Source organism: Sorex fumeus, unplaced genomic scaffold (genome assembly GCF_029834395.1).
Source record: "Sorex fumeus unplaced genomic scaffold, SorFum_2.1 ptg000006l, whole genome shotgun sequence".
In the NCBI taxonomy this organism is placed as follows: domain Eukaryota; kingdom Metazoa; phylum Chordata; class Mammalia; order Eulipotyphla; family Soricidae; genus Sorex; species Sorex fumeus.
Genome location: NW_026606063.1, coordinates 68,278,513 through 68,292,773, shown reverse-complemented (window position 1 = coordinate 68,292,773; position 14,261 = coordinate 68,278,513). Strand labels below are relative to the sequence as shown.

The 14,261-nt window shown below is 45.9% G+C and overlaps 1 gene segment (V, D, J or C); it reads right to left on the bottom strand.

Annotated features, from left to right (window-relative positions):
• Nucleotides 1–5,295: 5,295 nt before the first annotated feature.
• Nucleotides 5,296–5,747, bottom strand: LOC130036510 (immunoglobulin kappa variable 1-12-like). The segment is given in 2 exon segments: nucleotides 5,296–5,579; nucleotides 5,699–5,747. Coding segments are annotated over 2 exon segments (333 nt in total).
• Nucleotides 5,748–14,261: the final 8,514 nt, after the last annotated feature.

Here is a 14,261-nt window from a genome sequence, read left to right as displayed (position 1 = left end):
TTGGGGCCCCTCATGTCCTGTTCATAGGACCCAATGGTCACTGTGAACAATACTCAGCCATGTTGCTGAGAAATGCAGTTCTAGAACCATCTGGCTTGATGTATTTCTGATCAGAATAAAAGTAACAATGTCATCTTAAAGGCAAAGTCAAGCTCAGCAAAAAAGTTAAGCATGAAGCATGAGCAGTCAGAGTTCAGGGCATGAAAGGTAATAGGGTCCCCCTTTAAATGAGATGGGCCTGAGGCAGCCCTGCTCTGAGGGTCCAGGAGTGCGAAGCCTTAGCTCAGGCTCCCTCACAGGAACACACAGGCTGGGGGCTCACACCGCTGACATGGGATTCTCTAACTCTGGGGGACTGGATAGTAAGTCAAGTTCCCACAAAGTCACTTCCCCTGAGACCATCCTCCCGTCAGCCAGAACCCCTCTCTCCCCTTGTCTTACAGAATTTTCCTGAGTGGGTGCCTGGAGGGACAGAGGAGATTCCTTGGTGTCTTTATACTCTCTTGTTATCTTCCTTTCTGTGACTTCACTTTACAATGAGTAATGCTTTATCTTCCCTGTCTACAGTCATGATGAAAAAAATGTCACAATTGAAATTGGGGAGATGTGGAGAAGGGGTAACTCCACTAATGGTTACAGCAGACAGGTTACACTGGACTTCTGCTCACACTGCAAGAAATGAGAATTTGCATAAACCTCAGCCTCTGACAGCTACTTCCATACATTTCCCATCATTCCCACAGGACTCACTGTGCCTATTGACAATGGGACACTAGCTCAGTTACTGTCCCAGTGCTTTTAAGATCCAGACTACCTGCATGGTCATATATGGGGTCTGTCTCCCATCTAGTGGCTACTTTCTGACACAGCAGCAAAAACGATTTCAGATGCTTCTCCTAGTGATTCTAGAGAGAATTTTACATCAGTCTTTGAAACACATGCTGTAATATACCACACAAGGCCAATCTGTAGACACAAAGGAAAAAATGAATTCTCTTTATAATAAAATGCTCAGCTAACTGTGAAGTAACCATGAACAGGGGACCAAAAGGGATGTGTGTCACCAGGAGCTAAGTACCAGTTTCTTTCATCCTCACATGTCATGGATATAATTTCATAAACATCTTCAGGATGGAAGAGGAAGCTGTGGCTGAAATTTCAGGTGAGCAGTGGGGGTGTGGGGGGAGCAGAGGGCTCCTGACTCCTGAGGTAGACTTGTCAATCCAGCTCCATGCCTCCTTCCAGAACTGTTTAGACTCTGAGACACACAGCTGTTGCACCAGTGAGGAAGTCTGAGAAGCCATTAGCCTATGGATATTACTGGTGAGGTCTGTTCTCCTGGCTGCTTTAGAAACCAGTGTGACATTTCAATCATTAGTGCCCAATAGCACAGTTTAATTTGTTGGCTTCACAAATCTAACCGATGGCCTCAGATATAAAAAAAATCTTCTCCAGCTCATCTACTCATCTGCATTCTGATTCTAGATTATTTTCTGCAATGATTGATTTGAGCTTATGCATAAATGTTTGCAAAAATGACATTTGGTACTTTAAAACTAAATACTTCCCTGGGCAACTAAGTATCTTGTATTATATCATTTTATTTTTTTATGTAGGAGTACTGCTATTTATTCAGCCACTGATTAGCTGATTGAATTGGGCATGAACTCCACCTTACTTTTTTTCATAATTTTATGTTTTTATTTATTTTTCTTCTTATATTTATTTATTGAATCACTGTGGGAAAAGTTTCAAAGCTTTCAGGTCTAAGACTCAGTACTACAATGATCAAACACCTTTCCCTTCACCAGTACTCATTTTTCACCACCAAGAACCCCAATATTCCCCCCCATCCCACCCCTCCCAATGCCTGTGAGGCAGATGATTTCTACTTAAGTTTTCTCTACATTGACTACACTCATTATTTTGACAAAAGATGCACCAATATTGTTTAGAAATTCCCCCCAACAATCAGAATTGCTGAATAGGCATTGTGAAATACTTTGTTTTCTAGAGTTGGTTATGAGAATCATATAATGATTTTGGATTTCTGAAAAGAGCTAGATAATTACAAGATTAGTTTCTGTGTGTCTGGTGTTATGGCTGTGCTGGAGAGCCACTCTTGGGGGGCAAATCGTGACCTCGGTAGGGCGTGAAGGACGAGCTGCTACCAATCCCCTTCCCATGAGACTGCAGTTGCCCGGTGACCGCCGGCTCATACCTGGCCTTTCTATAAGCTCTGAGGCAGCGGCCACCTTGCTGCCAGGGGTTAAAAGGCGGAAGGGAGCAACATCCCTTCCCTCTGCGGAGGCATGGTACTGTAGTTTAGCATATGGTCCATTCATTTTTCTGCTGCAAGCTGCTGGGCTCTGGACTAAGTCCTTTTGCCTCTGGAGCCATGGCTGTGCTGGAGAGCCACTTATGGGGGACAACTCAAGACCTCAGTAGGGCTTGAAGGACGAGCCTGTACTGCCCCCCTTCCCATGAGAATGCAGTTGCCCCTTCATCACTGGGTCATACCTGGCTTTCCAATAAGCTCTGAGCTGGCGGCCACCTTGTATGTGGTCCAGATGCATTGCTGCCAAAAACCGCTGGGTTTCGAGATTTGTTTCTGAGTCTCTGGGATTATGGCCATTAATCAGATTGATCAGGAGCCAGAGAGGCGACTCAGGTGTAGGTGGCGACTCAGGGTCTTGTTGGGATGGGGAGAAAAGGGTAAGCTCCTCCCCCATCTGGTGAGGCCCCATGTGTCTCATCACTGCAGGCCCAAACCCGGCTGTCCGGTGGCCTCTGGAAGATGGGGGTCAACAGGCCGCCAGGGAGAACAGGCCAAGGAACAAAACCTATTCCCACCTGTAGTGGCCCAGCGCCATAACCTACTGCAGGAATAGGACGCATTTCTGCCAAAAGTCTTTGGGTTCCGAGATTCATTTCTGAGTCTCTGGGATCGTGGCCGTTAAGCAGTTTGATCTGGAACCAGAGAGGATATACCTCCAATTAAATAGCTGGGCCAGAGGTGGTTTGTGGGTGTGTCTCCCACATCCCTAACTTTTGGCCTTTAACTTTCTTGGCAAACTTTGTCCCAAGTTTTGGGGGTCTGGCCAAAGGTACAGCAGCAATTTTGGGGTATCTGAAAGTCTGACATTGTCATCAGGCTGCTGATGCACTCACCTCATAGGTACAGATTGACCTGCTGACGGCACCATACCCGCATGTTTTATATCATTTTAAAGTATTAATTTGGTCCAACTAAAATCTTTCCACTCTGTTACCTCAAAATAAAGGTGGGGTTTTAGGTGTAAAACCCAGCTACATTACAGGGACAAGAGATGATATAGATACTCCTGTTCCCTTCAGCCAACTGTGTGTTATACAGGTGTTAGTGTTGATGCTACATGTGGAAGACCTCTGGAAACTTCACGTGTTTCTGCTGCTGTTGGACACATATGGAGACTCTGTTGAGCCCTGATGGAAGCTGGATGTTGGGCCCACAGGCTGCACTGGAACCCAGACACAGAGACGGAACTACAGGGTGTCCCTGTGTTAATTGTATCCCCAAGGTCTAGCTGGTGCCATTGATGTGCTAGAGCAGGTAGGGCTGTGACACTGCATGGGCTGAGTCAAGGTCTCATCTCAGTGCCCAGGTCACAGGCACCTGCCCCTGAGCCCCCACATTCTCATTCTCAGCTGGAGCTAGAGCCCACTCAGAGCTCGTGTTCAGGGGACAGCAACCCCATGGCCCAGGGTCTTCCTGCTCACAGGCCAGGACCAGTTTGGCAAAGACTCTGCATGGTAGGTCTGGGTTCATAGGGATGGAAAAACAAAACATGTAATGAAGTTCGGGACTCCAGCCTTTTGAAAGGATGTAGCAATTTTATTCTTGGATGTCACCTTATATTAAATCTTCCCATTGAGGTAATTAAATTCAGAATAATTTTGTCAGAAACTTTGGTCTCTAAGCCTATTAGAGTTGAAAATTATATCAGTAACAAGGAATTTCCTTAGAGAACAATGATTTATTTCCCCCATTTACATTCACTGAGAATTTTTAGAGCCTGGGCCTTCAGGGAAACTCAGTCATTGTGACTTTGGATATTTTCCCTTCAGGACAAGAATGCCATATTTTGGCTTAATACACAATATTGAATTTTTATTCTTTTATATGATCTCTTACTTGCCTGTATTTCCTCCAAGCCTTCGTTGTATGCCACTTTCTCCTCCCGTTGTTCATCGATTTGCTCGAGAGGGCACCAGTCATGGTCTCCATTGTGAGACTTGTTGTTAGTGTGTTTGGCATATTGAATAAGTCATGGGTAGCTTGCCAGTCTTTGCTGTGTGGGCGAGATACTCTCAGTAGCTTGACAGGCTCTCCAAACAGGGTGGAGGAATCGAACCCGGGAGGGTCAGGTCGGCTTCGCGCAGGGCAAACGCTCTAATGCTGTGCTATCGCTCTAGCCCCTACGTTGTATGTAATGGGGTATAAGCTACATTTTACATTCAAGGGTATTGAGTATAAAATACCATTGTTCCTGCGGGTAGGGCATTCACCTTACAAGCGGCCAACATGGCTGACCCGAGTTCGATTCCTCCGCCCCTCTCAGAGAGCCCGGCAAGCTACCGAGAGTATTCGATATGCCAGACACAGTAACAACAAAGTCTCCAATGGAGACGTTACTGGGCCAGCTCGAGCAAATGGAAGATCAATGGGAGGGCCTTTACCTTTAGCTTTACCTCCTGTCATTAAAGTTGGGTTTTCTGCCAGTGACAATGCAGTCTCAAATGTCCCCAATTAGGGGAGTACATCTCTGGCCCTAACAAAACCTTGCAGGTGCCGACCCCTGGCAAGACGCAATTTCTCCGTCAGTCCACATCACAAGATTCTTATTGGTCACGTGAGAATGCTCCCAGTGAGAAACCATTGCTCTTTGACGTGGGAAAATTTTCATTATGATTTTAAAATATATATTGAAACAATTTTTTCTGGACCACCTAAAGTGATTGCTCTTCCATGCACTCTGTTTGATCTGTCACCAATTTTCTTGAAGGAAAATAATTTCTATAAGTAAAATCAGCAGACCTATTTCATGGCAGTGCTGCTGGCATGAGAGAGTGATAAATGGAGAGGAAAATGCTCGTTCTACTTGTGCCAGAGTTTCATCTGACATCACAACCTGGCTGCATCTGACACAGCCTCAGTAGTGGAGGCACCAGGAGGAGCAGCTGGGGCAGCCCAGCCTCACACAGCTGATCTCTGGGAGTTTATGTTCTGTCCTGTATCACTGTGGGAGGGATACTTCAACTTTGTTGACAGTAATAAGCGGCAGCATTCTCAGGCTCCAGACTGCTGATGGTGAGAGTGAAATCTGTCTCAGATCCACTGCTACTGAACCGGGAAGGGACATCTGGTCCTAAACTGATTGCACCATAGATGAGGAGCCTGGGAGCTTTCCCTGGTTTCTGCTGATACCAGGCTAAACCTCCATAAATGCTCTGACTGACCTTGCAGGTGCTAGTGATTTTGTCTCCCAGAGATGCAGACACAGATGGAGGCTGGCTCATCTGGTTATCACACCTGGCACCTGAGATAAAATATATATATATATATAAGTGGACATCATTATCATGAATCACAAGCTAGACAATTTCTCTGAAGAGCCATACAGTCCAAATTCATGAAAACCCTCATGTCCCTCCTTACCTGGCAGCCAGAGCAGCAGGAAGCTGAGGAGTTGCACAGGGGCCCTCATGTCTACTCTGGGAGTGACAGACACTGACCCTGCAGGGTGACACAGACTACTATTGAGTGTCCAAGCATGAGCTCTGAGGACTCGCAAATGAGAGGGAGTTGGGAAGGCTGAGCAGGCAAAGGGGGAAGGGTGAATGTGGGGACCAGCCCAGCTGCAGGGAAGTCAGGGTTGCAGGTCCCTGTGGGGAAGCTTAACTTTGCCCACAGAGAACATGCTCCTCTCCGGGACCAAGGGGTCTTCAGTGTGGACACAGAAGGGCGGGTCCCTGGTCCTCTGTATTAGTTTCTTTCTCTTCCACAGAGACAGGCTCTGTCAGACCAAACCATTGTAGACTTCCTCAGGAATTGTACAAATTCCTTTGATTTCTCATCTCTGGATATAATTGAAGCAAGGAAGTTTTCTCTTTGCTTTGGAATTGCATTCTATTTTACTGCACTTTGTAAAGAATTAAAATTTTATGTTTCTCTTTTTGATGTTGGGGAACTCTCTGTCAGTGCTCAGAGAACCTGACGGTCACTCTGAATATCATGTAGACATTCATGATAATGATGTCCACTATACATATAGTTTTTTTTATCTCAGGTGCCAGATTGGATTGAGCAGTTCAATGCCGGGGACCAAGAACACTAGGCTATTGTGATGCTGCAGTGTTGGAACTCTCAGGCCTTTATCTGCAGGTGCTCTGGGCCATGCTGGTCCTGTGCTCACATGTGGATCCCAGCTCATGCATCTTGATGGGTCAGTCTCCCTCACCAAGCGCTGTATTATTTTACGTGACAATTTGTTATTATTAGCAGACAGGAATTCAATGAGTGGAAAGGATTGTATAGGCATTAGGGGTCTTGAGTCATAAATGAGTGCCAAGATAGAGAACATCTGAAAGTCCAAGCCATTTTCTTGCTTATCTCTCCATCCTTCACCTGAGAAAACTATCCATTATTTCCACATCAATATATAACAAAAATTTTCCTTTCTCATCTTGAAAAACTTATTCCCTATTTCTTGACACAGAACTGATAATTTCTTGAACTCCTTGAAGTTTCTTCCTATCTTTTATGCCCTTCCTTTGAGCTGGCCAGCTGAGAATGTGTTCAAATGGGGTGGCTGAGAGAGTCCATCTTCACCAACTCCTCCTTGAATATGCTCTGTCTCATCACAGGTGCATCCCTTGCTCGGAAACTTCCTGTTGCTCCAAAGACACAGCAACTCTCAACACCAGATGAAAGACTTATTGTCTTGAGAAGACTGAGGAACAGCAATGGCACCTCTTCACATTATATGGGATTCACAGACAATAGACAAACACATCTATGGGATGCAGGGTGCCACCTTGGGTGAGGCAGTCTATGTGGGGTGAAGATAGAACTCACACAAGAAGTATCACTTTGGCTGGGGCAGAGATCCATGCTGGGGGAGTCAGCATCTGGGTTCCTAAGGGTGCCATCTCACCACTCAATCAACATCACTGTTCTTTCATCCTGGAGGCTGTCCCTGGAACTGCAAATCCAGCTCTCTCCTGCACAGTCCTATGTTTCCCCACCATTGAATTCAGCACCTAACAAACCAGACAGACCAAACCAGACCCCCATGAACCACTAGCCCAGCAGGACATACACATGCCGAAGTACATAGTACCTTGGAGAGGGTTTGAAATGTTTCTCAGGAAGTGGCAGATTCCAGGGGAGCCCTGCAGTACTCATGGAGTATAGAGGAGATGGTTTCCTCTCCAGTGATCAGCCTGTGACTGGGGCCTCCCCAAGTTCTTCTATCAGACAGAAGCAGCTCCCGGGACTCCCCTTCTGCAAGGCCCAGGACAGGACCCTCCAGGACCATTTGCTGCCTCATACCTGACTGAGCTGGAATGATCTCCTTACCCTGCTGCCTTCTGCCCCCAGTGGGCCTCATCTTCCCTCTTGAAGGAGCTTCAAACCAATCCCTACTTACTGCTCCCTGCACCACATTTACCAAAAGCTTGGGTCAATAACAGACTGGATGTAAGAGTCTCCCCACCCTGCAGCCACTGCTCTTCACACAGAGGATCCTGCTCCCAATGGGCCTCATCTGCCCTCCTGAGAGAGCTTCAAACCAATACCTACTTAGTTACTGGTCAGTGCAACAAACTTACCAACAAGGACTCTGCACAGGGATTCCTGGTGACAGGTCACAACTCAGGTCAGCAAAGGGCAGGAGGTAAGAGAAACCTGGTCCCCAACCCTGCAGGCACCACAGTCTGTATGACGCAGGATGAACTGCGTCTGTGATTTCAGAACAGGAGATGAGAGAATCCACACACTTCAGGCTCTGTCATGGTGGAAAAGGAGATGCTGTGGGGCTTGTGTGGAGGCAACAGAAGGGACAAGGAGGAGAAGAGAGAATGAGATTTCAGAGCTGTCCCCCTGTCATGTTGCTGGATCACAAGGCTATTCACAGAAGCCTTGCAATCACTGTCTGAAATCCAAAAGAGCACCAGGATGGAATATAAACAAATAACAGCCAGGGATCATATTACGATTTTTTTAATCATTTAATTTTTTTGTGAGCATGGATATGGTGCAATAACTGCTGCTTAGTGTTGGGGGAGTGTATTTTTCCTTGTAGACAATTCTTGGCCAGTTGAGGAATCATTTCAGTGTAAACGATGAGGATTTGCATATTTTGGCAGCTTTTGATGTTCGGAACAACCAGGGAACACTCCCCCCCATGCCTGTATCTACAAAGGTCAGCCTGGTGGTACTTAGAATGCCCCATAGACAATAGACACTTGGGGGAAACTCTGGTGCCAGGAATCACCTTGGTGGATTGAGTCACAAACCACAAACCCTGTACTTTCTCTCCTCACTGGTTTGGGCTGATCTCATGGTGAAATGTTTCCCACACTCTGTGTAGCCCTGAAGGTGACAGGTACCCTTTCCTGGGAGTAGTCAGGGAGACTGCAGGAGGGGCACACACTGATATCTCTTGGACAAGTAAACAAGACAAACCATACATTAATACATGGAAAGTTGTTCACTCTGTCTGATGCATTTATTAATCAGAGAAGCAAAACAGCCAATAGCTTCAGATCCAAGCCATCCAGGACTTTTAGCCAATAAGCCAAGGATGAATCTGAGGCTCTTTTCCTCAGCATTCAAAACATCATGGGATGAGGATGAAGAGACTAACGAAGCCCCCACACCCTCCTCGTCCCCCTCACACACACTCCCACGATGAGTCTCTGAGACAGACCCCACTCAGTGGAGGCTGGGGTGTAGAGCGTCAGCTCAGACTCCTCCACAGGAACACAAGGCTGGGATATCACAACCCACAGTGGGATTCTCACATCCTAGGATGTTGGAGAATGAAGTTGGAGAGTCAAGGTTCCTCAGGGTCACTTCCAGAGAGAACTTCCTCCTGTCAACAGGAGTCCCTCTCTCCTCTTGTCCAGCTGGTCTCTCTTGGGTGTGTGTCTGATGGAAAGAAGGGGTTCCCTGATGTCCCTATATTCCCATCTATTCCCCATCATGTGATCTCCCTCATTTTACCTTAAGTGATTTGACAGAGCTATCTTCAAATATGAATAGTAAATATGGATAAAAGCAGTCCATAGCACAAACACATCACAGGTTAGCTATTTTTTTTTAATTACAGTGAGATACACAGTTACAAAGTTGTCCATGATTGGGCTTCAGTCATACAATGTCCAACAGCCGTCCTTCGGTGTACATTTTCCACCATCTAAGACGAAAGGATTTATATCCCCACACCAGTAAAGGGTGAAAATCTCGTTCCAACTCAGACTCTAAAGGCTTCATACTTTCCCACCACACTTACAGAGCCCCTGTCCCTGCTGACAACAGGCCTGTGACTCTCAGTGTTTCTAAGATACAGGGACTCTCTTGTCACTTCTGGGGTCAGTCTGCCGTCTAGTGGCCAACATGTGACACAGCAACTTAATAGGTTTCAGGCTCTGGTGATCTCTATCATCCTGGGGAATCAGAGACTTTCTCCAAGTCTTTGTGGAACAGACTGTAAAGCCCATCACCAAGCCAGACTACATGAAAATGGGCCTCGCTGAAGTAACTCGTTTGGCTCCTGCAACCTCCATTCTTCAGGGGTCATTCACAGAGAACGAGACCAACAGACACACAATGAGACAAACACACAGTCAAGAACTGTTCAAGCTTTAGGGTGGGGGAGGCAGGCCCAGTGAGCTCACAGGAAGCCACTTATTCAATATGGTGTCGCTCCCTCAAAACTGGAACCCAATAAGCATGACAGTATTTAAGTTGACAGAGACATTAAGGACAGTTGGTGAGCACATACACATTAAGTGGGTATATGAAGAGCAGAGGCTGGGGTGTCTCACTGAGACAGTCAGCACGCACCAGAAAGTACAAAGTCTGAGTACGTCCTTTCTTTTTTTACTGAATCACTGTGAGATAGTTACAAGCTTTCGTATTTGAATTACAATCACACAATGATCAAATACCCATCCCTCCACGAGTGCACAATCCCCACCACCAATATCCCCATTATAGCCCCCCCTTTCCCACCCTCCCACTGCCTCCATGGCAGACAATATTGCCAATACTCTCTCTCTTCTTTTGGCCATTATGGTTTGCAATACAACACGGAGAGGTTGTCATGTTTGGTCCATTATCTACTTTCAGCACACATCTCCCATCTTGACCGATTCTTCCAACCATCTTTTTCTTAGTGATCCCTTATGTTCCAGCTGCCTTCTCCCCTCTGATTCTGGGTACTTTCTTGCTATTTTTTGCCCGAGCTTCTCTCTAGCCCCTAAATATTCTCAACTTTTTTATTCTAGCCTTCTCTGAGTGCTGCCTTTGGTTGCATTTTTGTGTGCCTGATAATATATTCTCAGACCTAACAATTTTGCGCAGGAACTTATCCAGACATTTAGATTTGTGATAAGGTGACAATTTCACACTAGACTGTGTGAAAAAACAAAGTGGTTATATTACTAAGAAACTGTCAACTAGATGAGGAGAAATGGCATATGACTGGACTTACAAGAGATGTCAATCAAAATGGGAAAGTACTAGGGACTGTGAATCTCATGATATGTCAGAGATGTTATTTTTGAAAATGCTGGAGAATTTCACAGATGAGGAGGAGCCTGTAAGGATAATGGCATACATGGGGGTGGGATGGAAGAAAACAGAGGGCTCTTGGGTCCTCTCTGAAGTTGCTAATGCAGCCTCATTCCTCCTTCCAGGATAACTGAGACAAGCTCTGAGTATCACAGTGACTGCACCACTAAGGAGACCTTAGAGCCATGAGCTCTAAACCAAGCTATTTTTCCTATGACACCATGAGACAACTAGGGGGACATATCAACCAATGATGACCCATAATGCATTCTTGGTGTTTTAGGATTCAACCCCAGGGTCTCATACATTGTCTTCTACATCACTGGTCCTGAGTGATTTTGATCAGGAGATTGTGATCATGCTTTTTCAATGTGTGACTGACTCTACAGATGATTATACTGAAGATATTTAAAATGCAGCTAGTGCAACTCATTTGAGTTTAGTATAATTTAAGACTATGAAGCCACGACTTAACTGCAGAAATTTCTTATGCTATACACTATACAACCTTGTTGTAGATTATTTCTCAGATATTTATGTTTTTTTAGGAAGCAAAAAGCAAACCAGGACAACCAGGCTGCCAACTGTTAATCACAGGGTCTCCCCCATATTCATGTCACCCAACTGGTGCATGAGGCATTCTACCTAGAATTTATTTAACCACTGTCTTTCCTTATAAAAATTTGTCATATGACTAAGAGTCTATTGCCTGTGTGGGAGGCTCTCTCTTGGCCATGCTGCATATGTGAGCCTTTGAGCACCTGCTGCCCTAGACCACAATCATCGCATCATTAGAAAGGTCCCTGTAGTTAAAAGAGAACTACAAGTGACCAAGTGGAACAACCACAAGGTGAGTGTTATAAACTGCCCTGATAAATGTTTCTTTCAGTACATGGACAAAATCCCTTGATATGGAGGGCATAAAAAGAATCCTTAGGATTTGTTGGGATCTGCAATGTTTTCACTGCATTACAGAAATGAAGGAAAACACAATGAAGCAAATGTAAACATTGTCCCATGTTCTCATCTTTGCAGTAAGATTGCTGCCTGTGCCAACAGGGCAAGGGGTGTTGCCTTTGCTCTTGAGGATGAATGACTTTGTTCCTAGACATTTACTGAACATTAATTGGATGTCTCTCTGGAAGTAAGAAGGGGGTTAGGCTGCTGATTTCTATATACCTAGAAATGAAAATAACAGTTCTTATAATGTGTGGGTTTATATTTTAAACATTTGTTTGAATGTGATAAACCAGCATGTCCTCATCCCTCTGACCCCTCCAACACACAGACCAGCATCATGAAGTGCAGGTCCCCACACAGAGGCCTCTGTGAGCCAGTGGGGAGCTGGACAGCTCTAGGCTCAGAGTGACATGGGGGTTCTGGAACCCTGGAACTCAGCAGGTATTGGGCAGGATCTAGAGGATATGGGTCTCTCTAGAGCTGTTTTAGAGACAGTGTCAACCAGGTGAATTTTCAGGAGCAGCACAGAGGGTTCAGGGTCGCCTGGGGACAAAACCACCCTCAATCCATTGCCAGTTTCCCATGAGATCTCAGAGAAGAAGGTTCCCTGGCTGCCCCATTGCCTTTCCTGCTACAAGGATTTGACTTTGGAGGAATGTGTCTGCCACAGTGGGCAAGTGTCAGAGAAACTCTTATTCTACATTCTGTTTCCCATGACTCTACTCACCGAGAGGGTCTTGCACAGGAATCCAAGGAAATGTGTGAGAACTAGGCGTGACCATAGGCAGGAATGAGAAAAAACAGGGCCCAGCTCTAAAGGCACCAGGGCCCAAGTGTGAGTAGGATGAACTGAGGCCTATGAGCTGACATACTGGAGTCTCCATTGAAGATGTGGAGGAGAAACCTGGAAGTGCAGGTGAGGAGTTGAGAGGGACTGGGAAGGGAGTCCTGGAATGGGGGAGATGTGAAGATACATAATTTTGGTTTGTTAGTAGTTTTTTTGTTACTTTTTTCATTTGTTAGTTTGAGGTTACACCTGGCAGGCTCAGGATTTTTTCCAGGTTTAGAGATCAATCCTGTCAGAAAAAATATGATCTTCCAGGGATGTAATTGTGTTGACTACATACAAGGCAAGCACCTCACCTGTTGTACTCCCTTTGACCCATATGAATCACTTTTAAATAAAAATGTAGATTTGACAGTAAATTCCATTATGTCTCAAAAATCTTGAAAAACTTCTGTCAACAATCTGATACTTAGGTAGAAATATATCCCTTACAATTGTGGGCAAAACTGAGAGGGTGAAGTGGGGTTGCTCATCAGCTGTCAGTTCACTACAACTAGTCATTCACAGCTCACAGCCCCCTGCAGACCTGATGCTCTGCCAGGCCAGGCCCTAATGTGGGGTGTCTGCAGTACAGTAGGGGCCCTCAGGGTCCAGATCCACAGCTGCAGCCTCCTCCCCTGAGACCCTCCGTGCCTTCCTGTCACTGACTCAGAGACTCTGCTGCTGCTCACTAGCAAGGAACAAGGTTGGCCATCTGGGGCAGGCCGGACAGGGAAGTTTATGTTCGGGGCTGTATCATTGTGTGGGGTAACGATGAAACTTGATTGCAGTAGTAAACACCAACATCCTCAGGCTCCAGCCTGCTAATCTGAAGAGTGAAGTCTGTCCCTGACCCACTGCTACTGAACCTGTCTGGGACCCCAGGCTGTTGGTTAGAAACTTTATAGAACAGTAGCCTTGGAGGTTGTCCTGGCTTCTGATGGTACCAGCTCAGAGAGGTGTTTCCATTATTATGTAGGAGGGTCTGGCTAGACTTGCATGAGATGGAGACCGTCTCTCCCTTGATGATGGACAGGGAGAGTGGACTCTGGGTCATCACAACATCACTTCTGGATCCTGAAAATTTGATTTTTAAAAGTGTCAGGTTACATTCAAACATCAGGTCAATTTTATAGCGGGTAGGGCGTCTGCCTTGCACGCAGCCAACATGGCCGACCCGAGTTCGATTCCTCCGCCCCTCTCGGAGAGCCCGGCAAGCTACTGAGAGTATTCGATATGCCAGACACAGTAACAACAAAAGTCTCCAATGGAGACGTTACTGGGCCCGCTCGAGCAAATCGATGATCAACGGGAGGGCCTTTACTTTACTTTACTTTACAATTCTGCAATTTATTTTTGGTAAAATATTGTTTTCAGGGGAAGTCATGACTTGAATGATTTATACTCCTAAAACAGAAGGATGTCATCCCAGTAAAGAGACCTTAGGGATGGGGAAACAGGCCTCTACACCTTCCCTGGGTCATCTCCACTTTCCTGATGCTTCTCTCTCACAAAGTCTGACACAGAGACAGAAAACACAAGGAGACAAGTGGGTCCCCCAAACACCCCCTCCTGCACCCATATTATATCTTCTCCATGCTCCCCTTCCCTGGGATGCACAACATCAGCAGACCC